The 25864-nt window shown below is 51.1% G+C and overlaps 2 protein-coding genes and 1 non-coding gene across 3 annotated transcripts in view; 1 reads left to right on the top strand and 2 right to left on the bottom strand.

Annotated features, from left to right (window-relative positions):
- Window positions 1–1810, bottom strand: part of SYNE3 (spectrin repeat containing nuclear envelope family member 3) — a 78106-nt gene extending 76296 nt beyond the window's left edge. Inside the window, exon 1 of the mRNA XM_037503964.2 lies at window positions 1512–1810. The gene's annotated coding sequence lies outside the window, so the exon portion shown is untranslated. The remainder of the gene's footprint in view (window positions 1–1511) is intronic.
- Window positions 1811–7121: 5311 nt separating this feature from the next.
- On the bottom strand, window positions 7122–7396 carry LOC119239644 (small Cajal body-specific RNA 13). The gene has a single exon (XR_005123922.1). It is a non-coding gene; the product is annotated as a small Cajal body-specific RNA 13 (non-coding RNA).
- A 965-nt stretch (window positions 7397–8361) lies between these two features.
- On the top strand, window positions 8362–15488 carry GLRX5 (glutaredoxin 5). The gene is made up of 2 exons (XM_037503961.2): window positions 8362–8690; window positions 14760–15488. The coding sequence occupies exons 1-2, from the start codon at window positions 8411–8413 to the stop codon at window positions 14936–14938; spliced, it is 459 nt and encodes a 152-aa protein (XP_037359858.1). The 5' UTR covers window positions 8362–8410; the 3' UTR covers window positions 14939–15488.
- Window positions 15489–25864: the final 10376 nt, after the last annotated feature.

Genomic DNA, 25864 nt, shown 5'->3' with positions numbered 1-25864 from the left:
TCCACAAGGCCTCAATCTCTTGCTGCAAACAACTGGCCCCGACACACAGAACAGATGCTTTCCAAATGGATGGCGGCAAGTCCTTGCAGTCAGCATAGCTGCAGCAACTGGCCTGAGACTTTAAAGAACGTCAGTTCTCACCCCCTTCTTTGTTGTCGCAAATCAGAATGCAGAGCAGAGTAGCAGGTGACGTTATGTGCACTTCCTGGCTGGCTAAAACGCCCACACTCAGGCTGCAGCCACCCCACACATGGCAGGAGACGGGGCACCCACAGCCCGGCCTCTGGGGTGCTGAAAAGGTCCTGGCTCGCCCTGCGCCGGTGGGATTCGTTCACCAGGTCTAGCAATCAAGGCTGTTTCATCATCCAAACTGAAATGTGTACTGGGTCACTGGCGCATCCGGGCAGAGTGGCTGGGCCCCAAATTATCAGTTTATAAACTGTAAGATGGCCTGAAACCACACACACACACACACACACACACAATAACAGCCAGAAGACACTTCACAAGATTGGAGAGCTTCCGGGCGCTGCCCACGGCCAGGGGCGCTGGATGGCCCAGCTCATGGCCACAGTTACTGCTGCAGCCAAACGCAGGAGACACTGCCCCTTACCCGCCCACTCCCGAGATCCCGGGTCAGAGCCCTCCTGGAAGCACTCACCCTCTGTCAACCCCTGCTTCCTTTGCAGTCTTCCAGGCCTGCCCCTCCCCACCTGTGTCGCTCCAGGGATGCTTCTCTCTGGTCTTCTTTCCCGCTCTCCCTGCCCAAGTCTCTTTTCTCATGAGGTCCAGACCTCTGGAGGCAACCATCTGAACATTCCCACCCCCCCCCCCCGCATTTCAGATAGAACCTGATGATTTCGATGCTCCTCGAAATCCAGTCCCCCAGCGGTGCCCCTCTCGTGTATTCCACCAGTAGAGCCAGAAATGCAGGGACAACCCCGACCCCTGCCTCCTCCGCAGCCCCTCCCCATGTCGGGTCAGTCACCAGATGCCGTCAACCTACCTTCAAAATCTGGAGCACGCCTGCACTGCGCCCGGCACCGCACCCCACCGGACACATGAAGGAGCCCCTCCTCCAAGTCTCCTGACCGGCCTCCCCGAGGGCGCGGCCCCTCCAGCTCCTCCTCGACAGCCCTGCCCGGATCATCTCTCACACTTCCCTTCGCTCCGGCGGAGGATGAATCCTCAGGCCCTCAGCGATGCGTCTGCGTTTCTAAGAGAGGAGCTGGGGTTCCTGGGGGGACGCTCTGGACCCTGCTCTGTCCAGCTTCCCCTTCCTGGAACAGCCTCCGTCTTCTGCTCTTGGCCTTTCTCTCAACGCTCCGCTCAGGCCTTCTCACCTTCCCAGGGGCTTGCTGAGGGTCTCGTGCTCAGAGCCCCTCCCTACCCCCCCCCAGCCCAGCGACCTCTGGCTTTACCCCCATGGTCAGACCTGGAGGTCCGTGGGAGCCGAAGGGGCTCGCTCCTCTCCGTACCCCCACCCCGCCGAGCTCAGCGCGTGGCCTCACCTCCTGCGGCATCCGTGGTCCACGCCGCGGGCGCCGAGCAGGGTGGGGTGTCTGATGCCCTGCACTCTGCTGTGTCTCCTTTACTCGAGAACTGCTTGTGAATTCGATTCAAAATGAAGCGCAGCGCCGGGCATATTCCGCAGCACCGAGCGGAAAAATGAATCCGTAGGACTAAAAGCTGGAGGTGCAGAGCCCGGGAGGTGCTTAAAAAATAAAACTGGAGGCCCTCCCTGGTGGTGTAGGTGATTAAGTCTCCGCACTCTGAAGCTGTCCGCAGCCTCTGCAGCACGAGTTCGATCTCCAGCCAGCCAAGGATCTACCCACACGGCGCAGCAGACCTCTCCTGCCTGCCCGCTGCGCCCCTCAGCAGTGGACTTCAGTCGGTCCACCTGCTCTGCTCCCCGCTCTGGCTCCGGTGAATCCTCTCACCCCGCACCTCTGGCCTGCTCTTGTATGTATAAATAAATAAATCTTTGATAAACAAATAAACACATGATAAAACTGGGCAGCAGACACCCCCGGCGGCCCTGAGCGGTGGCGGCAGGCGGGCGCGGGCTATCGGCCCCCTTGTGTCCGACGGGGCCTCCTCCTGGGGCCACGCGGCACCTGCGGGGAGGGGGGCCGGGAGGGGGGCCGGGAGGGGCCCCGCTGTCCCGGGTGAGTCCCGGCGGGCGGACCTCTCCCTCCCGGCCAGCCCGGCCACCCCGTCCCCAGAAGCGGCCTTGTACTCACGCCCTTCCCTCCCTCACCCCCCCCGCCCCCCGCCCTAGAGCTGGGGGAGGCGCCAGCCCCGCGGCAGGCCCGGGGTCCCCGGCGTGGGGGGAGAAGGGTCCGCTGAGGCCTGTTCCCAGCACAGCCCTCCGAAGCCGTGTGTGTGGTTTGGTTGCAATGAACACCCCCCTTTTTGCGGGGGGATCTGGCTTCCTTCCGTTTCTTCAAGTCGACCAGTGTCGCCGACGCGGCGCGCGTGCGAGGCCGGCGCTGGTGCGGAGCCGGGGCCGGGCGCGGCCGGGCCGCGACCCACCCCGAGACCCGCTTCTGGACTTTGCAACCTCCGCGGCCCCGCGGCCTCCACCCTGCGGGCGTCCTGCCGGGACCGAGCCCGCCCCGGTCCGCAGCGCCGCCCGGGTGAGACCCGGCCCGGCCCGGCCCGCCCGGGCCCACGGCAACGGGCCCACGGCAACGGGCCCACGGCAACGGGCCCACGGCAACGGGCCGGGCGCGCCCCCTGCCGGCCGCGCCGGGCGCGGCGGGGCCCCGGCACGAAGCCGCGCTCGGGGCCGGGCCGACCTCGGGGGCGGCGCGTGGTTCGGCCTCCGCCGCCGGCCCCGCGCGCCCGCAGCCCGGTGGGGGGGGGGGGTGCGGGGGGGCGGGGGGGGCACCTGCTCAGACCCGGCCGGGTGCGCTGAGCCAGCGGGTTTGCAGACGAGGTCTATCCGCAGACGAGGTCTATCCGCAGATGAGGCCACCTCGCTGTTTTTTTTAAACAGTGTAAATGATTTATAAGACAATCCTGTAGTAAAAACACTTTGAAACCGGCCCACTCAAATTTGAAATCAATGAATGACATCTCATTAGGCTACACTTCGCCCAAGTGTACAGCTTAGAATTAACAAAAGGAGTTTTCTTCTGCTATAAAAGCAGGAGGAAAGAAATTAAATCCTGCGGTTTTTTTCTGCAAAGGAAAATGAACAGTTAATGTCTCCTCCCATGTCCCAGCTGCCGACAGCTCTTCCTTGGCCTGAGGCCCTGTGCAGGAAGGCAGGATCAATGGATTCCCACGAGGGTAAGATTAATTTGAAGGCACGAAATTACTAAGAGTCAAAGTTTGAAATACAAAGTAAAATTCTGACTCATCATAAAGAGTATTTATGGTGCCGGCAAAAACGCTGAGCAGTCATTCCAAGGAAAACAATAACCTCAAAGTCTTTATCTGGCTGCAAACTCGGTGATTAGCGGGAGACTGCTAAAGATAAAAACCTTCCTAAAACAACAGCTCTGCCTGCTGGCCTTTTATATTCTGTGGTCTAAGCACCTTCTCAAAAATTACTGGAATTAGCGATAGTTTGAGTTATAGAAACATCTGCTAAAAAAAAAAAACACAATACATTCAAATCTCTAGACAGTGAGGGAAAATGAATTATTTTATCACCTCTAATCAAGTCTTATCAAGCTTTATGATGACCTTAATATGCTTAATGTGACCTTAATGCTTAATGCTCAATGTGACCTTCCCTGGGATAAGGTTTAGATTCTTCCTCAGAATAAGATAAGGCTCCAGGTGAACAAAGTCCGGCAGATGCCTGGCTTTAAAGGGCTCTGACTAAGGAGTTTGGTCCTGCGTATGAAAAAAAAGCAGGACCAAAAAGAACAGCTTTCAGAAGTGAAACGTTATGGTTTATATGGTTTTCACCGAATTTTGGGGCTGCAGTCACTGTCCTTTTACTTTATAAGATATAAAAATCACATGTGCACCAACTGCGTACCCACACAGAGCCGCCGATGATTATTCACAGATACTTGATTTTTCTGGGGGACTTGCTGATTCAGCAGTGAAATTTAAAAGGTGCCTATGAAGGTAATAAAACTGACAGAGGAGTATAAAGTGCTCAAGTCTGTCCAAAAGGTGTTACAAAGACTGGAAAGAGGACATAATTTGGGGACCAAAAAGTCCGAGGACCATAATCTCAGGGTTAATGTGAGGTTCAAATAAGTCCTCATACACAAAACCCGCCAAAGAACAAATTGGGATAATTCATATACAAGACGATGTTATTTCGGGGTAAGTACTTCGGAGCAGAGGAACAGTTACAGACGCTTAAAGACCTTTAACAAGCCATCCTGAAATAGGTGTCACCTTTTGTGGGAATCACAATAGTTTTCAAAAAATCCAGGACAGGGGATGTCAGGAAGGGTGGGGATTTCCAGGGAGAATCAGAAAGAACTTGCGAGTATTGAGTGACACTTAGGACTGAGGCCCGAGCCTCACACCCCTCAAACCCCACGACAGAGTGAGGCTCTGCTATCGTAGCCAGGCTTTCCCTAAATGCCTCTTGGGGGAATTCATTTTCACCGGCGTCTCCTGCCGTCTGCCCCAGAGTGAACTAACCCAATTGACAGCACCTCATCTCTCACTTTCCCGGATGAGATGTGACCGGCGACCAGTGGGGCCTGCCTTCCTGCCTCTAAGCTGAGCCCACAAGATGTGGGAAAGGGTGATTAGCAAAACGGAGGCCACGCCCAAGCCAGATGAGTATTTATGAACCCAGCTGTCTTTTCAGATAGAGCAAAAATTCAAAAGGCATTTCTACCACTGCAATAGGAATTAGGAAAATTCTCTGGAAGGGCTGGGCATTGCCTTGTCTCCTCGTACACTATTTTTAGGGTAGTCGGGGAACCAAGTTAACCCCAGGGTTGCAGTGATGCTCTGACATTGCTGGATATGCTAAGTGCACCCCAGAGCAAGATTTCAAGGTTCTAGAGCCCGTGGGTGGAACTGTGGGTCTCAGCGCTATTTTAGCTCAGGAGTGCTGGTGGTTAAATCCCCTGTGCAACTTTTCCCATAAAACACTCACAGATTGCCCTGGCAGCTCAGGCCCTGAGACTGGGGTTCTGTGCCCACCACTCTGTCAAAATACAGCCCTGCCTTGATGCTGTCGTGGGGTGGGGGATAGGCAGTGTTCAGCTGAAGCCTGGCCTTAGGCTCCCAGCCTGGTCTGCAGTTAAGACTCACATCTAGAAAGAAGTGGGCTCAGTCTTGTAAGGTTCTTAAGGAGGCACTCAATGGTGAAATTTGTTTTTGGAGGAATGGGTGAAGACATTTTACCAAAATACAGTCAGCCTTATCTATAACCACAGGGAAGAAAAACATTTTTTAGAAGGTATGAGTCAGCATGTTTACACATATGATTATTTACTTTGGGGGTCTAATTACATTTTGTGACCCAAATCCCAGCTTCTCAGAAGTTCCTGTGTCCTTCCCACCCCTACCTCCCCATTTATGTCCACATGGGACAGTCACAAAGCAGTCAAGATTCTGTACTTTACGCGTTTGAAATACCCAAATACATTTGAGCGTAAGTGCAGATTTCTGACGACTGCTTTAAGATGCAATTTTTCGTGTTTTTATTAAAGAATTTCTAAAGACAAACCTCAAAACTCCAATACCAAATCATGTATGAGTTCGATGCTTTGGAAGAAATACTTTGAACACTGTCTTACTTCTTAAAATCACCAATATTTGGGGCCTCCCTGGTGGCACAGGGGTTAAAGTCAGCGCTACCAAGTTATCACCAACCACTGTGGTGTGAGTTTGATCTCCTGCCAGGGAGCTGACCCACATGGCCCCACAATGGCACAGCAGACCTCTCCTGTCTCCCCGCTGCTCCCCTCAGCAGTGTGTTTCAGCAGATCCACCTGTTCTGCTCCCCACTCTGTTTCTAGGGAGAATCCTCCCACCCCGCCCCCACCTCTGGCCTACACCCCTGTCTTCTATGCATAAATATAAAAATAATTAAAAAAAAAAATGACCGGTTTGGTGGGTTACCCCGAGTGGTTGTGAATCAAAGTCAGAAAATGTTCAATGTAAACAGCATGTTTCTGATTGTTTTATTAAAAACTTAAAATTTAGATTTATTGTTGAAATTTCTTTGGTTTAGATACAATTTGGTTCCCTGCCCTTGATTCTGCTTTCAAAGCCACCCCTCGTTGGTCCCTGAAAAGAGCACCCACATGCTCCCCCGAAGTGTCCTTGTTCAACCCACATTCTTATCACGCTCTACTACACAAGAACTCTACCAGAATTTCAAAAAATACAGGTTTTATACTTTTCCTGCTCATATTACTCTTAATCTCACTAACAGCTGTATTTCAGTTTAATAAAACATTGGCCAAAAACACAGTGCTGCTTCTGAAGCCACCACCACACACCAGATGGGAGACAGGCCCGCCCCTCTGCTCTCCTGCACCTTCCGATCCCCAGAACATAAGCAAATTCTCCCTCTTATTGCCAACATAAAAGCAGAATTACACAGGTTAGAGGAGACAATATACAGCTTAGGTTGTCAGGGACAAATGGCCAACTTTTTTTTTTTTTTTTAAACCACTATAACATAAGCATGAGCAGAAATTAGGTGATTTTGGAAGCCACGTGGTCTTTGCTACTGGATTAGGGCTGAGTGCAAGAGAGGCTGGACTTCTGAACCCCAGTTACGCTTCAGCATCACAGCACTGCCCATGTATTTCAGTTCATGATACACGATCCTCTGAGTTACCTGGAGTCCATGAATCTGGAACAAAAAACAATAAAGGATTCTTTAGGGAAGCGATCAATCTTGGGTTTCACAGTATAAAAGTGCCAAAGAGCAGTAACATGGACCGGGATTTAAAGAGTATGGCAGGAGGAGCCCTTGAGTAACATCTTGAAGTCAGTTCTAGGATACTGGGCTCAGGTTTCACGCTGAATGATTATCTGGAGGATTTGCTGCTGGCAGCACATGCACTAACTCCCCACTTACAAAATCGAGCCTGTTCCTGCCGACACACCTCCATAGCCTCAACAGGCCACTCACCGACAGTTTTCAAGACATGCCTAAGGTTTTTTAAAAAGCAATCTGTAGCAGTACTTAGTGTCCAGCAGAAACCACTCCGTCTGCTGAACAATATCTCGACTGCGGCGCTTCTCTTACTGTTGGTTGATAGATAAGGACACGGCACAGCCATTATCACCGTGGCAACAGCAGCCGGGACTGTCAGAGGAACATTGCACACGGGCCTGCTGGGCCTTGCGCAGCCGTGCCTCGGCTTCCTCTGGGGGGTGCTTTCTCTGCAAGTCTGGGGGTGCCCCCGGGTACCACCAACCCAGGGCGGCTCCGAGACTACAGACAAGCAGCGGGTGCCGGGCCAGGCGCCGCGGGACTCACCCCGGCCAAGCCACGGGAGCTCCTGCCGGCGCCACGCGCGAGCCTCTGCGGGCGCCGCCCCGGCTGGGAGGGCGGCGGCCGAGCGCGGCGGCGAGCGGGGAACGCGGGAGGCCCCGGAGGCCCGGGAGGCCGCCCCTCGCGCCTCCACGTGGCTCCGTACCTGCCTCTCCGCTCCCGGGGTGGCGCAGGCCGGTCCCCCGGAGGCCGCGCCCCGCGCCGCTCCGCCCCGGCCTGGGGGCTGCTCGGGCCGCGCGAGCCCGGCGACCCCGCCCAGGCCCGTCCCAGCGCCGCCCGGCGGGCCCTCCCCGGGCTCAGGCGGGCCGGGCGCTCGGCGGCAGCGCCTCCCCCGCGCCGGCCCCGCCGCAGGCCCCGCGGGCGGCCCGGCCTCTGGGGGTCGGGCCCGCGGCCCCGCCACGAAGGCCCGCCGAGGCCCGGGGCCGCTCACCCAGGCCGGGAACGGCGGCCAGGCCGGACCGCGGCCCCACCGGCGGGAGCCCGCGCCCGCCCACCGCCCACCGCGTCGCCATGACGACTCAATCGCGGCCGGAACCGGAACCTTCCCCGGAAGGGCCCAGCTCCCGGCGTGCCGCGGAGCGACGAGGCCCCGCCCCCGCCCTCCCAGTCCTCCCGGGTTTCCCAGCAGCCCCGTCCGCCCTCCGGAGGGAAGTCGTCGTGCCCTGCGCTTCGCCACTCGATGCCTCGGCGCGTCACCCTGATGGACATGACCCCCCTCCAATAAACTGACCAGGAGGTGGCCGATGCCTCCGGCGTCATGCTGACGTCCCGCTTGTCAGGGCTGCGGAGGAAGCTGACTGGTGGAGCCGAGTCATTGCGGGCCAGCGCCCCCCAATCAGGGCGAGCCGTTCGGAGCCGCCCAATGAGGGCCCTCGGGGGGCGGGCCGGGCGGCCGCGGGCCGGGCCGGGCTCTGGGCGGCGAGCCGAGGGCCCGGCCGTTGAGGGCTGCAGCCGCGGTGCGGGATGAGCGGGTCCCTGGGCCGGGCGGCGGCGGCTCTGCTGCGCCGGGGGCGCGGCGCGGGCGGCCTGCGGGCCCCGGGCGTGCGGGCGGCGGGCGCGGGCGGCGGCGCGGCGGCGCGGCTGGACGCGCTGGTCAAGAAGGACAAGGTGGTGGTCTTCCTCAAGGGCACGCCCGAGCAGCCCCAGTGCGGCTTCAGCAACGCCGTGGTGCAGATCCTGCGGCTGCACGGCGTGCGCGACTACGCGGCCTACAACGTGCTGGACGACCCGCAGCTCCGGCAAGGTCAGGCCGCCGGCGTCTGGGGCGCGGGCGCCGCGCGCCCTGGGGTGGCCGCCCGCCCTCCCCCACCCCACGAGCCGAAAGAGGCGTTTCTGGCCCGCGCGGCGAGGGCCGCGGCCCGTCTGCGCTCTGCGGGGCGCGGGCCCCCTCGGGCTGCCTGCTCGCCTGGACGGGCCGCGCCTGCCCTCGCCTGGGGCCGGCGAGGTCGGAGCCGGCCTCCCGGGGCCTCCGGTGCTGCGCTTCGGGGGCGTCGCGTCTCGGCCGGCAGCTCGCGGGGCCAAGGTGCTGGAAAGGCCGGTGGGCGCGGGAATGGCCGCTGGGGCCCCGACTGGCTCCCGCTTGGCGCCCGAGGAGCCCGAGGGCCGGGCCGGGGCTGACCGCGGGGCCGGCGGCTGCTCACCAGCCCGGGAGGCGCAGGGAGGCCCGCCAGCTGGGGAGCGGGTCCGTGCAGAGCCCCAGACCGAGCACCTTCCGTGCAGCGCCCCGCGATCCGCGCCGAGGGGGGGGGGAGCAGGAGGCCTGGAGAGCGGGGGCCGCCCCTTGACTAGGGTCGCCGGAGAAATGAAGCGGCTGTGCTGGTCCCCCCGCCCCCACCTAGAAACCCCGCTTTGCAGGTGGAGAGGGTCACTGCCTGGTCCTGGCTTCCAGCCCCTTGGCCTGGTGCTTCTGCTGCCTTAGACTGTGTGAAAGCCTGAAGGCACAGGCTCCGCAGCCTGCTCTGTGTTCAGAACTTTGCCGCTTGCCCCGCTGCCGTCGGGCTGTCACTGCCTGTGAAGCGCCCAGTCATCGCCACCCCCGTGCTGTGCCACCGGCCGGTGACCTGTAACGGCTTGGGGGTGGAAATCCCTTGGACGCCAGTGAGCTGTGCAGCTGCGGGCAAGTCGCGGCAAGAGGTGCATTTTCCTTTCTAGCACAATGAGATAATGAGTTGAACCTGCCAAGGTTTTCTAGAAAAAAGAGAAAACTTGTTGAAAGTGCTTACCATCTCATCTGGCATGCAGAGGGCACCCCCTGAATGTTGGCTGTGGTGCTGTTAGCACTTTATGACGCCGAAGTACTTTTCCCACATTATCGAATCCTGTCAAAACTTTTTATTTGTGTGGGTGGACAGGAGGAGCCGTGGTGAAGGTTGGTCAGTGCTCCTGGGGGTGTGTGGTGGAACCTCATGTCCTGTGAATGTTCTTTGCCTCCAGGTCAACTCAGTGGTCACCAGTTGCCAGGCGCTGGGATGTTTCACTGTACAAGGGTCTGCAGTCTCCACCGAAGCTGCCTCTGGGCTTCAAAGATAAGATAAACTACTCTGCAGTCTCGCCTGGGACCTCAGTCAGGCCCCCTGCAAATTGCCAGGGCGACCAGTCGCGTTGCTGCTGTGTCACTGTCGTTGCTGTCTCACGTTTGGCAGTGTTGAAGCGATGGTCGTGGGTTGTGAATTCTGTGCGCTTGTTTAATGTCACCCGAGATGGAACATGGCTGTGTGAGCTGAAAGAAGGGGCAGAAAGGAGAATGTTTGCTGAGCTCTTACATTTTTCCCTTAAATTTCTTGACCTTTCAGTTTCATCAGATGGTTGCTTTGGTTATGGGTGTGTGGTGTGCATGTTGAAAAAGCCAGCGGTGGCGACAGTATTGACATTTCCGTCATGGAGAGCGGCGTTTGGGGTGAATGACCATCAGCCTGTTGTTGAATGTTGATAAAGCATGAAAACATGCTCAGCCTGCGCAGTAGCCAGCAGCCTAAGGAAACACTAAAACACATAGGGCACTGGCAGATGTTAAAAGTCAGAGAAAGCAAGTGAGCGGGGTATGGGGGACTGGAGGGGAGGATGTGCTGTGCTCCAGATGGGAGCATAAAGTGGTCCCCAGCATTTTGGAGGTGTAACTGTCATCGGTACCCAGGCAGGTTGAAGGTGAACCTAATTCATTCCTGGGTCAGGGGAGGTTGTGTGGGCAGATTTCCCCTGTAAAGGGCCAGAGAGTAATGCTCAGGCTTTGTGGGCCCTGTGGTCTCTGTTGCAACTGCTCAGCTCAGGGTTTGGGTGAAAGGCCATCGGGGACAATACAGGAATGAGTGTGACTGAGTTCCAGTACAGCTTTATTTACAAAAATAGGAATTGGACTGGGTCGGGTCTGAAGGCCATGGTTGGCCACTCCTTGGTCTAGAGAGAGCGAGGGCGTGAATTAGGAGGAGTGTGAGGACGTTTGCTGAGCATTGCTTGTCCTAAGGAGACCTTGGCAAGACAGGTCTTGGTCTGTCTAGTGGACTAGAGAGACAGTGGCTCAGTCATAGGGTGGAAAATTGAATTTCAGCTAAATGTGACCTTTAGTCAAAAAGTTGTAAGAAAGTAATGATGGCCTAATGCCCTTTATGTAGGTAAAGGCTAAAGATGTGACATCCTCCCAGATAGTATAGCTACAGGAGTAGCTCATGGGCAGGCGCCAGATGCCCGCACCCTCAGCTGGTTGAGATCCTGGCCTGTGGACTTGCGGAAACCTGGATGCAAACCCGGCTCCTCTGCCAGCAAGCACTGTGACTTTGGTTATGCTGTTTAACTTGCTGAACGTTGGTTTCTTCATCTGCAACCTAGGGAGCTTTATAAAAACCAAATGAGATTCTTCGGGTAAAACGAGAGTCTGAAACTCAGTGACCCTGAGCTCAGTACGTGCCCTTGTCCACTGCCTGGCTCGCTTGCTTACTTGGTGTCTGCCCTACATTTGTTCCCTGCACTTTCTCTCTCGCATGTATTTCTCAGAAAAGCAATGCTGAAGGGGTGGGGTGGACTCTGAAGTGGAGCGAGTGTCCACTTGCACCGGGCACTGTGGGAGGTCCCTCATTTTACCCAGTTTGTCTCCTTTTATCTTCATGATGAGCATGAGCATGGAGAGCTCCCCTTTTTGCAGATAAGGAAGGTGAGGCTCAGTGATGAGCAGATTTAGCGGAGGCTCCATTTTCAAGCTAGCAAGCCCCAGCTAACTGTCCCTGACGCCAGCCAGTGCCACCGCGCTTTGCTTTTCTCTGCTGAGGATCTACTATTTTGCACTTTAGACTCAGGTGATCGCAGGTGGTCTGAATGGTCCACTCTGTTAGGGCAGGGGAAGAAATGTGTGGCTTCCAGAGGTCGTGTGACTTCCCAGGGCATGGAGCCTAGATGCCTTCCAGGTCTACCTGACCTCCCGCGGGGAAACTCTACCGGGGAAAAGGAAGACCGGAATTCTGGCACTCTTGGAGCTTACTGGCCAAGCATGAAGCCTGAATGTGGCGAGTTTTGAAAATACCTTTTAAAATTTCTGGAAGGGAATTGCTGGCACATTTCCTCCACTCTGGGCTGGTAAAGGTTCGGCGCAGTCTGCTGTTGGGCAGTGGGTGTTCATAGACCTGACTTCGTGAGGGCGGCCCCGGGTCCACTCCCTGCTGCTGCTCGGTTACGTGACCGTGCAGTCAACACTCTCTGCTCCGCGTCTCACCACTGTCTCATCTGTAAAACGCTGTTATCATTAAAATACATTACTGGGGATGGCTGTTTAATTGTCAAGCCGCTCTCTGATTCTGGGTTATTCCAAGTGGTATTTGTAAGGACGATCACATATATCGCAGCTTTTGAAAATTAAAGATGTGCGTGAAATTGGCCATGCATGAAGAATTTGTTATGAATTGATGGTTACATTTTCATTTCGACTTGTGACCAGTGGCCTTTTTTCTTGAAAGTTTCTCATTTCACGCTACAGAAACAAGTTGCCTATTTCCTCAAATACTTAAAGTCAGACTTTTTTTTAAAAACGGAAAATAGCATGTTTTTTAAGAAACTTACCAAAGCTTAGTCTTGCTATCAGCTGCCTGTAACACTTGTTAATTTAAATAGTGGGTAAATTTGATGTGTTAAGCCCCCAGCTGGCAGGCACCCCGGAGGCTGTCAGCACATCACGTGGGGCCCTCGCTGGGCAGCGGGGAAGGGCTGGTCTCCCTCATGCTAAGAGTGAGCCGAAAGCTCACTCTCTTGGTAGTGAGGATGGATTCTCGGGTCCCCTCCTCCTTCTAATCAGGACTGCAGTCTGCAGCCACGTAAGGTTTAATGAATGAGGCAGGGCTAGTGCGTGGAGGGAGCGTGGCACAGCACCCCAGTTCTTCTACTCACACACACACACACACACACACACACACAAATGAACAGTGAGGGCAACTCATGCTTTTACTCAGCGAAGAGTTGGCCGAAAAATTATATGTTTTAGGTTTAAATGTGTGGTTTTGGGTAGCCCTCCGGCAGCAAATTAATTTTCCTTTTTGCTAAGTTTAGTTGTGGAACCAGTAGATGCCTCTTGCCATGGAAAGTTAACATGTGTGTTATTAGTTGGGAAAAAACAAGCTGTAATAATATGCACTAAAATAGTTCATGCTCATCAATGTAAAGGATATTTAAGGACATTTAGAAGAATGCAAAGAAGTTCCTATTGAAGCATTCTTAATTCCCACACTTGCCCTCAGTCATCAGAAAAGCAAGAAAAGATTTGTGACTGTCATGGTAAAGTAAGTTCTGAAAGACTTTATATTTGAGAAGACACACACACACACCCTCACACTTCCATGCTGAGTAACGGTGGTTTATGTAGCACCAAGCACGGAGGAGACACTTGACCTCGGCGGTGGCCCTCGTCTCTAGGTACCCATGGCCGAGACATTCTGAGGGTGAACAGGACCCGTTGTTGGTGACCCCACACCTGTAGCTGGCTGTTGTTAACAGCACCAGAGTGGCCTGGAGGGCGCGCTGGGGGCCGCTAGCTTCAGCTGTGGAGTCTGGAGAAGAAAGATAAAGCTGAGAGTGCCCCGGCACCTTCAGGTTATAGCCCGGAGCTTAGCAGGCAGTGCCTGTTAAGAGAGAAAAGCACTCTGTCTCCGGAGCCTGGGTTCGGATATAATTCAAATTGGTAATTTGACTGGAAAATAAATGCTGGGGTATCAAGAACAAGTTTTTGAATGTTTACGTATTTACATAAAGGCCAATGCTGGCTGACGTGCTCGCAGAACAGGGTGTCTTGTTTGAAGAGTCTGCTGACTTTTCTGTGTGTTTACTTGTACGCGTGTGTTGGTCATTTCAACACCTCTTCCTCTCTCCGTGATTGTAAAACATCAGTTGGAATTACCATGCGATGTGGACCCGCCTCAGGTTTCCACTCCGCCGGCAGCCGGTGTAGGGCGGATCGGCTGGAAGGTGCATTTGTCTCGGCGCCCAAGTACACAAGGAAGCAGCTGGAAGGGTCAGCTTCAGGTCTTAAAATTAAACCCCGATTCTTCCCTGTTGTTCTGTTGGCCCCATCAATCTCGGGGCCCAGGAGCACGGCAGAGCGTAACCACGGGGCTGCGCTGTCACAGCCTGAGCCTCCTCTGTCCGCAAGGCCCGCCCAGAAGAGCAGCGTGGATGTCGCTCCTCCGAGGCCCGTGCCTGACTCAGGACAAAGGCCTTGAGCTTCAGGCCCTTCCTTGCTTCGGCCCATCACCGAGCTCCGTGCTGATGCCGGCTGCGGCCCACTGGGAAGGGGGTGGGGGCGTCTCTCCCCAGGAAGGGGATTGCTCTCTGGGTAAAATGGTTGAGGATAAAAACCAGTGGCCCATTCTGGGAGCAGGAGTCACTGGTGGCCGTGACCACCCGGACGGGTACCGAGGGCGCGGGGGGACCGTCTGGCCTCAGTGAGTTGGCAGTGGGGCCACGTGCAGTAGCCCGTTTGGAAAAGGACGTTGCGGCCTCCGCGCTCCTCCGTTCGGTTCGCCGCAAGCGTGGCTGGTAACCGCGTGGAGATGGCTGCCTGTGTCTTCTGTGACCCGACCTGGGTCCAGTGTCGGGTGTGTGGGTCTTGCATGGGAGCGAGGCTTGCTCCCCTGCCCCTCCTGAGCTGTGCCCAGGTGGACTAAGCAGCTACAGCCGGAGGCCTCCCAGTCTGTCACGGGGAAGGCTAAACTCACGTTCTGTGTAGCAAACACTTTCTTGTCCCAAGAATGGAGGGGAGGAGGGGGGTAAACAGACACACCTTGCCCCAGAGCTCAGCTTTGGCCGCCGTGCGCTAACGCTCAGTGCTCTGTCCCCACAGGCATCAAGGACTACTCCAACTGGCCCACCATCCCGCAGGTGTTCCTCAACGGCGAGTTCGTGGGCGGCTGTGACATCCTCCTGCAGATGCACCAGAACGGGGACCTGGTGGAAGAACTGAAAAAGCTGGGGATCCACTCTGCCCTTTTAGACGAAAAGAAAGACCAAGACTCAAAGTGAGGGCGCCTGGGCCCCCCGGAGCCGCATGCGGAGCTGCAGGAGGGGCCGAGGGGCCGGGGACTCACCAGCGGAGGCCGCCCGGCCTGAGTGCCCTGCTCAGACCCCTGCTGCCCTGACTGCCCGTTTGCCCCAGTTGGGTGATTTCCGTGTGTCCTGTGTTCGGCTTCAGAAGATTCGATTGTGGACTTTTCTACTATAACCACTGCACTCTGCTGATCCAGTGTCGGCGATGATGTGGCTAACAGATCTGTGCTTATGTTGTCACTTGCCCTTTGCCTGATTCAGGAATAAAACTAGGAGATTTTGAATCATTAGTATCCACGACTCCTCTGCAGTTGCGTCAGTCTGCAAAGAGAGCGCCTCCCCTCAGCCCCTCAAATTTTTGTAACTTGTTTTTCCGTTAAGAAAAATGATAGGGGAGAAAATGTGGCAATTGGGGTGTGTCTTTTAAAATAAAATGCCAACACGGGCGCTGTGTGTGGGTTGTTAATTCTGAGCAGCAATAAATCTGTCGTCTTCTGTTCGACCTGCTAGAATAAAATACCACAGGCTGGCCGCCTTGTAAACTGTAGCAATTTATTTCTTATAGTTCTGGAGGCTGGAAGGTCAAGATCAAGGCGCTGTCCTCCAGGTCCTCGTGAGGCAGTTCTGTGGCGACCATTTTGTGAGGAAATGGAGCTCACGTGACCTAACCCCCCCCCCCGAGGCCCTGGGGGTTTGTGGGAGCACAGATACTTAGTCGACAGCAGATGTGTAGATGTTGAACTTTTGTTTTTCGGAAGAGTGATTCTGATACTCTTCTGTTAAAACTCCCTAAAAATTGCCATTAAGCCATGCCCCAGTCTCTCAAGAGGACGGAACCACTGAACACTTGAGTGTGGCTGACGTCCACTTGGCTTGGGTACTAAGCCAGAGGCCAGGTCGGGGAGGCCAAAGGAGGCCCCTCCCACCCCTGTCTGAGGACCTGTGCTTGACTCACTTCACTGCATATGAACAGACGTCGTTCCTGGTCTCTCAGGTGAGATCTGGCGAGTATTTCATTTCTTCAAAAATAGGGTAGGGCTCTCATAAAAAACAAACAGTGGGAAGTATGGCCGAGATCCTTCCCGTATGTGGTCTCCTTGTAAGATCCAGAGCCTGTCTCCATCCTGAGGCAGTGGTGTGATGGAGCAGGAGTTCCTCCTAGCTGTTCTGGAATCCCGGAAGCCTTCATTCCTTTCCAGCATCTGTTTAAACAGCTTCTGTGCAGTGGCAAGGGGAGCAGGCAGAAGTGACAGGGAGGAAGGTTTCTTCCCTCAGAGCTGCTCGAGGCCTTGTTCTATGTTGGTTATTCAATCTACTTGAGTTAGTCTAGGAAAGCTTGGGAGGTAGACAGCATGGTAAAGACCAACATTAAAAATACACAAAAAGAGGGCCTCCCTGGTGGCCTAGGCTTTAAGTCTCACTGCTACCACCGCGACAATCCTCCCTTGGCAAAACGGCCTGAGTTCCATCCCTGGCCAGGGAGCTGACCCACAGGGCGCAGCAGACCACACCTGTCTCGCCTGCTGCTCCCCTCAGCAGTGTATTTCAGTAGATCTGCCTGTTCTGCTCCCTACTCTGTCTCTGCTGAATTCTCTCAGCCCCTGCCCCTCTGCCTACACCCCAGTTCTTCCATGCGAAAATAAAAAGGACCTCCCCGGTGGCGCAGCGGTTGAGCGCTGGGTTGCGAAGCTGCCCGCAACCTCTGCAGCGCCGGTTTGATCCCCGGCCACTGGAGGAGGGTCCCACATGGCGCGCAGACCTCTCCTGCCGCCCGCTGCTCCCCTCAGCAGTGTACTTCGGTCCTTCTGCCTGTTCTGCTCCTCACTCTGGCTCTGGTGAATCTTCTCACCCTCCTGCACTTGACTGTACCCAGTGCTTGTATAAATAAATCAATCTTTACTAAAATAAATGAAAATTTTACAGTAAAGAAATAATTTTTTTTTTTAAGATTTATTTATACAAGAACTGGGGTACAGGCCAGATGTGCGGGAGGGTGAGAGGATTCACCAGAGACAAAGCAGGGAACAGAACAAATACACCGCTGAGGGGAGCAGTGGGCGCAACAGGAGAGGTCTGCTGTGCCATGTGGGTTTCTCCCTGGCCGGCCGGGATCGAATCCATGCTGCAGAGGCTGCGGACAGAGTCACCGTGCGGTTCTCAACTGCCTGTGCCTCCAGGGTGGCCCAGGAATAATTCTTTTAATTAAAAAAAATTACACTAAAAGATTAAAAAAAAAAAAGCTGATCTGCTGGGGCATTTTGTCATGGCTGATCCTGCCCCATCCCTCCCCGGAAGGTTTGGGATTCCCAAAGGAAACTGAAGATGCATCCCCACCCCCAATTCTCTGGTAATCACAGAGCTCGGAGGCTTCAGGAAACAGAAAAGTAGATTATTCTCAAAAAGGGTTTTCTATTACACTTCACCCCATTGAGTTCTCCCACCTGGCCTAAGCTGGGAGCTCACGTGAACCCCGGAGGAGGTTAGCACTCGCCCATCTGAATCCTGTTTTGCAGATGAAAGCAAGGGCCCTGGAAGGCGGCTGCGTGCTGGCCTGTGTTGCTCCACTCAGCGACCCAGCCAAGGTCATGGCCTTGTCCTTTGGAAGGAATACTGTTAGCCAAGCACTTTGTACTGTCCCTGGACGAGACTGGGTTGCAGGGTGCATGCAGCCTGTGTGGTGTGTGGTGACTTTTGGCTTCTCCTGAGATCTGCCTATGCACACTTTGGGCTCATCTGAAAAAGGAAGTGATGAGAAACTTACTAGCAGAGAAATACCAGCGAGACGAGACCCTCCTTGGAAGGCTGGTACAGGAGAGCGCTGCCCAGGGAGGCACTTGCGGTGCTTGTGAATCAGGTCACGTGCCAGTCACCAAACAGCTTGAGAGTTTGAGGAATCACGAGCTCAACCAGCAGTGGAAGTGTTCTTTCCAGAAGTTAATTAACATTTTTCCCTACATACTTAGCAAGTCTGTACCAAGTGGAAAATTGAAGATGCTATCTTATGCCAGCCTGAGTAACTGGGCTGATGTGCATAATTAGAGTTCACTGTGATACTCGGCACAGAGACTCCAGGTCCCCTGAATGACAGTGGTGTCCACGGCATGTCTTTAAAATGCAAGGTGGCTGCACCGCCGGCGAGTCCCTTGGGCTGGCATTGCAATTTACTGGACCTCTGTCACCACGTCAAAGCACTGTCGTCAGACCCTCGGGAGTAGACGGACTTGTTCGAGAAGATTAAACGTTTGCATTTCAGGTAGTTTTTCTTTCCTCAGTTGGTAGTTAGGTAAATGTTACTTTCCCTTTAGGCGAGGAGTTTGGGGAGGTGTTTGAGGAAAGCAGATAACTCTCAGGAAGTCTGTCAAGTTTCTTATCGTTTGCAAGCAAACGTTTGAAATCAGGCTTCCCTTGGATTACGAAGGCCTCAACAGCGGTCGTGGCTCACTCAGAGGTTTGGAGACAAGTAGCGTCTTGCGTGGCCAGGTTCCTGGTTTTCTGTCACAGGGAGGCTGTTCTGGGGCGCGGGGGAAGGTTCTAGATGGGGTGATGCTGATTTAAGCCTGACTTCATTCCTGAGTATCACCAGCAGGAAAAAATGGATATGGGTAAACAGTCACCCCAAAAGTTCTTACAGGTTTTTATTTCATATTTCAAGAATTGTGTAGTAAATCTAAAATATCACTAAGTTATAGCGTGAGTCAGCTGGTTTGACGGAGGGTGACAGGGAGAGAAGCCACTTGTCCCTGTTTTTTTTTTTTAAATAATAAATTTTATTGTTATATTCCCCATACAATTGCAGCCCCCCCATTCTGACCCCAATCCCTCCCCTCCCGCTCCCGCCCCCCTAAAAGTGTCTCTGGTTCATAGTTTTTTGTTGATTTTGATTTTCACTTTCTTAAAGTTATTCATTTTCCTGGTCCCTTATTTAAGTTTTCTAGATTCCTGCTATGAGTGAGACCATCCGGTATTTTTCTTTTTCTTTTTGGCTTATTTCGCTGAGCATGATCCCTTCCAGCGCCATCCATGTTGCTGCAAATTGCATGTGTTTATCTTTTTTGAATGCTGAGTAATATTCCATGGTATATATGTACCACATCTTCTTGATCCAGTCATCTATTTTTGGGCATTTGGGTTGTTTCCAAAGCTTAGCTATTGTAAACAGTGCTGCTATAAACATAGGGTTGCAGGTGCTCTTTGGAATTGATGTTTCTGTGTCCTTTGGGTAAATACCTAGGAGTGGAATTGCTGGATCATATGGAAGTTCTATGTTTAGTAGGTCCAGAAATCTCCACACAGCTCTCCATAGTGGTTGGACCAGTTTGCACTCCCACCAACAGTGCAGGAGAGTTCCTTTTTCTCCACACCCTCGCCAACATTTGTTGTTGCTAGTTTTTTTAATATGTGCCATTCTCACTGGTGTGAGATGGTATCTCATGGTAGTTTTGATTTGCATTTCCCTGATTACAAGTGATGTTGAACATTTTTTCATATGCCTGTTGGCCATTTGCATTTCCTCTTCAGAGAAGTTTCTTTTTAGCTCTTCTGCCCATTTTTTGACTGGATTATTTTCTTTGTTGTTGTTGAATCTCATCAGCTCTTTGCAGATTTTGTGATCAGTCCTTTATCATTAGTGTTGGGTGCAAAAATGTTCTCCCAGTTGGTGGGGTTTCTCTTTGTTTTTGTTATTGTCTCTTTTGCTGTGCAGAAGCTCTTTAATTTGATGTAGTCCCAGCTGTTTATCTTCGCCTTCACTATCACTGCTTTGGGTGATGTGTCTGTAAAGATGTCTTTGATGTGCAAATCACATAGTGTTTCGCCTATATTTCCTTCTATATATTTTATGGTTTCAGGTCTTATGTCTAGTTCTTTAATCCATTTTGAGTTGATTTTTGTGTATGGTGTGAGGTAGTGGTCAAGCTTCATTCTTTTGCATGTAGCGACCCAGTTTTCCCAGCACCATTTATTGAACAAACTTTCTTTGCTCCAATGCATAGTCTTTGCTCCTTTGTCAAAGATTAGTTGACCATAAATCTGTGGGTTTATTTCTGGATTTTCTATTCGATTCCATTGGTCTGTATGTCTGTTCTTGTTCCAATACCATGCAGTTTTGATGATTATGGCTTTGTAGTATAGTTTGAAGTCTGGGAGTGTGATGCCTCCATTCCCTTCTTTTTTTTTCAGGAGAGCTTTGGCTATTCGGGGTTTTTTGTGATTCCATATGAATTTCATCAATAATTGTTCTATTTCTTTGAAGAATGACATTGAAATTTTGATTGGAATAGCATTGAATCTGTATATTGCTTTTGGAAGGATGGCCATTTTAATAATGTTTATTCTTCCAATCCATGAGCAGGGGATGTCTTTCCATTTCTTTGTGTCTTCTTCTATTTCTTTTAACAGTGTTTTATAGTTTTCTTTGTATAGGTCCTTTACCTCTTTTGTTAGATTTATTCCCAAATATTTGATTTTTTTTGTTTCAATAACAAAAGGGATGGTTTTTTTTATTTCTTCTTCAGATTTATTGTTTGTGTATAGGAAGGCTACTGACTTTTGCGTGTTGATTTTGTATCCTGCCACTTTACTGAACTGACTGATGAGTTGAATTAGTTTTTCTGTGGAGTTTTTGGGGTTCTCTATGTATAATATCATATCATCTGCAAATAGTGATAGTTTGACTTCTTCTTTTCCTATTTGGATTCCTTGGATGTCTTTCTCTTGTCTTATTGCTCTGGCTAGGACTTCCAGTATTATATTGAAAAGCAGTGGTGAGAGTGGGCATCCTTGTCTTGTTCCAGATCTTAATGGAATTGCTTTCAGCTTTTCACCATTGAGAATTATACTGGCTGTTGGCTTGTCATAGATGGCCTTTATGATGTTGAGGTATGTTCCTTGTATCCCAAGAATTTCAAGGGATTTTATCATGAATGGGTGTTGCATTTTGTCGAAAGCTTTCTCAGCATCTATTGATATTATCATATGGTTTTTATATTTCTTTTTGTTGATGTGCTGGATAGCGTTGATTGATTTTCGGATGTTAAACCATCCTTGTGTCCCTGGAATGAGTCCTACTTGGTCGTGGTGAATTATCTTATGGATACATTGTTGGATTCTGATAGCTAAAATTTTATTGAGGATTTTTGCATCAGTGTTCATTAGGGAGATTGGCCTGTAGTTTTCCTTTTTTGTGTTGTCCTTGTTCGGTTTTGGTATTAGTGTAATGTTGGCTTCATAGAACGTGTTTGGTATTGTCCCTTCCTTCTCAATTTTTTGGAAGAGTTTGTGAAGGATAGGCACTAATTCGTCTCTGAATGTTTGGTAGAATTCATTTGTAAATCCATCAGGTCCTGGGCTTTTGTTTTTGGGGAGGTTTTTGACTACCATTTCAATTTCGCTGCTTGTAATTGGTCTGTTTAGGTGTTCTATTTCTTCTTTATCTAGCTTTGGGTGATTGTAGAGTTGTAGGAATTTGTCCATCTCCTCTAGATTGTTGAACTTGTTTCCATATAACTGTTCATAGTAGTTACTGATTATTCTTTTGATTTCTGCTGTGTCCGTTGTGATTTCTCCTCTTTCATTGATGATCCTGTGTATTTGTGCTTTCTCCCTTTTTTCCTTTGTGAGCCTGGCTAGGGGTTTGTCTATTTTATTGATTTTTTCAAAGAACCAGCTCTTGGTTTCATTGATCTTTTGGATTGTTTTTTTAGTTTCAATTTCATTTATTTCTGCTTTGGTTTTTATTATTTCTTTTCTTCTACTGGTTTTGGGGTTTTTTTGTTGTTCTTTTTCTAGATCTTTGAGCTTCGAGATTAGGTTGTTTCTTTGAGTTCTTTCTTGTTTCTTGATGTGAGCTTCTATTGCTATATATTTTCCTCTTATTACTACTTTTGCTGCATCCCATACATTTAGGATATTGGTGTCCTCTTTGTCGTTCAATTCAAAAAATTTTTTAATTTCTTCTTTGATCTCCTCATTAGTCCAGTGGTCTTCCAGTAGTGTGGTTTTTAATCTCCATGAGGTAGGAAAGTTCCTTGCCTTCTTTTTATGGTTTATTTCTAGTTTGATGCCTTCATGGTCAGAAAAGATGGTTGATATGATTTCAATCTTGGTGTATCTGTTGATGTTTGTCTTGTGCCCCAGTATGTGATCGATCCTGGAGAATGATCCGTGTGCGCTTGAGAAAAATGTGTACTCCGTTTTTTTGGGGTTTAGTGTTCTATAGATGTCTGTTAAGCCCAATTGCTCTAGGTCCTTATTTAGAGCTTTGGTTTCTTTACTTATTTTTTGTCTTGTTGATCTATCCATTGTTGATAGTGGTGTGTTGAAGTCTCCCACTACGTATGTGTTTTCTCTGATGTCTGTTTTCAGAGAGGACAACAGTTGTCTGATATATTTTGGTGCTCCTTCGTTTGGTGAGTATATGTTAATGAGTGTTATTTCTTCTTGAAGTATTGTCCCCTTGATCATAATGTAGTGACCATTGGGGTCTCTTTTTATCTTTTTGAGTTTGAAATCTGTTTTATCTGATATAAGTATAGCTGTTCCTGCTTTCTTTTTTGGTCCATTTGCTTGTAGGATTGTTTTCCATCCTTTAACTTTGAGCCTATTTTTATCTTTTGTAGCTAAATGTGTTTCCTGGAGACAGCAAAAGGTTGGATTTTGTTTCTTAATCCAGGCTGCAACTCTGTGTCTTTTTATTGAAGAGTTTAGTCCATTTACATTTAGAGTTAATATTGATATGTTAACATCTGTATTTGCCATTGTGTTTGTCTTTCCTTTGATTTTATTTATTCTTTTAATAACCTTTTTTTTTTTTTTTGGCCTTCTTTCATTGTTATTCATCCCTCTGAGGTTCTGGCTTTAGGACTCCTTGTAGTATTTTTTGGAGTGGGGGTTTAGTTGTAATGAAATTCCGGAGTTTCTGTTTGTCTGAGAAGGTCCATATTCTTTCTTCAAAGAGGAAGGAGAGCTTTGCGGGATAGAGTATTCTTGGTTGGCATCTGTTTTCTTGGAGTCTGTTGACTATGTCCCTCCACTCTCTCCTTGCCCGTAGTGTTTCTTCGGAGAAGTCTGATGTCAGCCTACTTGTCCCTGTTTTAAAGGCTGGCACCACACCCTTGTCTGGCTCGACCACCTTTGTCTGTTCACTTCAGTGCACACTTGGGTTGCTTCTACCTTCTGGCTGTTGTGATTGGTGATGCTGTGGACAGGGGGGTGCAGATATTGCTTCGACACCCTGTTTTGCATTCTTTGATGGGTACACCCAGGAGTGGAATTGCTGCCTCATAGGGTAAGTTTGTGTTTGATTCTTTTTTTTTTTCCTTTCAAGATTTATTTATTTATTTATACAAGCACTGGGTACAGTCAGAAACGCGGGAGGGTGAGAGAATTCACCAGAGCCAGAGCGGGGAGCAAAACAGGCAGACTGACGAAGTACACTGCTGAGGGGAGTGGCAGGAGAGGTCTGTGCGCCATGTGGGACCCTTGCCTGGCGGCCAGGGATTGAACCGGCACTGCAGAGGCTGTGGGCAGCTTTGCAACCCAGCGCTCAACTGCTGCGCCACCGGGGAGGACCACTGTGTTTGATTCGTTTGCAGAACCTCCCTATTGTTTTCCACTGCAGCTGCACCATTTTACACTCCCACCAACAGTGGGCACAGCCTTTCCGTCCCCCCATCCTTGCAACACTGGTTATTTCCTTCTTGGGGAATGTGGGCCCTTCACGAGGCTGTCACTTACAGTTTGATTTTTAAACCGAAGTTTAAAGTTTCTGCATCTTCCCTGTCCTCGTGTTCTCTTTGTCTGTTGGGGGCTCTTTTGTGCAAAAGATTTTCCAATGGGGCCAGGGGGTGGGGAGTCTCCAGGTGGTTGGGCTTGAGAACCCCCACACTTTCCTCTAAGGATGACCACTTCTTGTAAACTCCTTAGACGTCACCTCCACCATTACCAGGCTGACCTCATGACCCTCAGACCCATGACCCTCCCCTGTAGCTTTTAGCGTTGCTGGATCAAGGGTAGAGCATTTAGGTGGCTTCTCTAGAAACTCAGTTGTACATCCCTGGACTTGTTCATGACCCAGCCTGTCTTCCAGCACAGACCCCTATTCACCCCACCCCCAAAACCCACATCTGTGCCTGCACTTTTCAAGGTCCAAGCCCCCCCCGCCTTCATTACAGCATTATTTACAATGGACAAGACATGGGAACAACTTAAGTACCCGCTGATGGCTAGAGAAGTGTGGTCTAAAAGTAGATACATACTGATGTAAATATATAGATACAAGTGGAATATTATTCAGCCATAAAAATGAGGAAAGCCCCGCATTTGTGACAACAGGGATGGACCTTGAAGGCATTATGCTAAGTGAAATAAGTCAGAAAGATGCTGTATGATCTCACAGATATGGAATTAAAAAACCAAACTCTCAGATCAGATTTGTAATTATCAGAGGTGGGGGGAGGGGGTTGGAGGAAGGTTGGTCAAAGGTACAAACTTGCAGTTGTTAGATAAACTTGGACTAGACAGCGTGGTGGCCACAGTGAACCCTGCTGTGAGGAAGCCCTCCGTTCTCATCACTCGGGCAAAGCCTTTTCCTTTTCTTTTTTATTGTATCCACAGGGGAAGATGGGTATTGACTGAACCTGCTGTGGTCATCATTTCACCGTCCGACCGTGTGCCTTGAACTTAAACAGTGATGTGTGTTGGTTATTTTTCAGTAAAACTGGGTAAGATAAAAAGGTGCAAGCCCAGAGAGAAACAGTTCTAAACTCTGTCTCCACCCCCTGCAGCCGATCTCTAAGATGGGAATTCCCCTCCCCCCAGGGCTGGGGTCCCAGGAAAGACCTCTGAGCCACGTGGAAGCCAGAGCACACAGTAGGGATGCTGTGGGAGTCTTGGGGCACACAGTAGGGACGCTGTGGGAGACTTGGGGCACACAGTAGGGACGCTGAGGGAGACTCGTTTGTAGACGGCACTGGGCAAACTGCTGCTCTGGTGTTTTCCAAAGTCGCCTGTATTCAGCCAACTGTTTACAGTTGAAGACTTTGCTCAAGCACTTACTGAGCTTATTTTAGCAGAGCTGGTCAATAAAAATACTAGTTGAAAGCAGGGGCTGGGGCTGACTCTAATTAATAAGAACCCAAACTACACTAATTGAATCCCAATTCACTTTACATTTCCAAATACAAGTCAAGTCACTTGTCTGTGACGCCTGGTGAGATGACTTTCTAAACAGCTTCCATGGCTTAGTATTGGCTCTTTTATGAATGCATGGAACAAACATTAACACACATACTGCCACTGCCACTGCCTTAAGTATATTTTAACATTCAAAATTTCACCAATGCCGCACAGCAGACCTCTCTCGTCTTGCCCGCTTTTCTCTTAGAGTATTTCAATAAATCCGCCTGTTCTGTTCAAAAAATGAAAGAAAAAAAAAAAAAAAAACAGGGCCTCCCTGATCGCTCAAAACAGGGCCTCCCTGATCGCTCAAGGGGGTAAAGTCTCAGCACTATGAAGCAATCTGCAGCCACTGCAGTAGGCGTTTGAGTCTGGGGCCAGGGAGCTACCCACATGGCGCAGCAGACCTCTCCTGCCTCACCTGCTGCTCCCCTCAGTAGTGTGTTTCAGTCAGTCTGCTGCTCTGCTCCCCGCTCTGTCCCTGGTGAGTCCTCTCACCCCCATACCTCTGGCCTGCACCCCAGCTCTTGTGTGCATGAATAAAATAAATCTTTACCAAAAAATTCCACCCATAAGGAGGACACACAGAAGGTGAGTGCCTCGCCCAGGGACACACAGCTAAAAAGTGAAATAACTGGATATAAATAAGCCCAGACAAGCAGCTCAGGGCCTGTGATCTTAGCACTGCTCCACTCACTCAGTCACACATACGAGAAAACCGCTCTACTT

The sequence above is a fragment of the Talpa occidentalis genome, unplaced genomic scaffold (genome assembly GCF_014898055.3).
Source record: "Talpa occidentalis isolate TD23 unplaced genomic scaffold, MPIMG_talOcc4v2.1 talOcc4.11, whole genome shotgun sequence".
NCBI lineage: Eukaryota > Metazoa > Chordata > Mammalia > Eulipotyphla > Talpidae > Talpa > Talpa occidentalis.
Note: the sequence above shows the minus strand (reverse complement) of the source record. Positions and strands in the feature narration are given on the sequence as shown.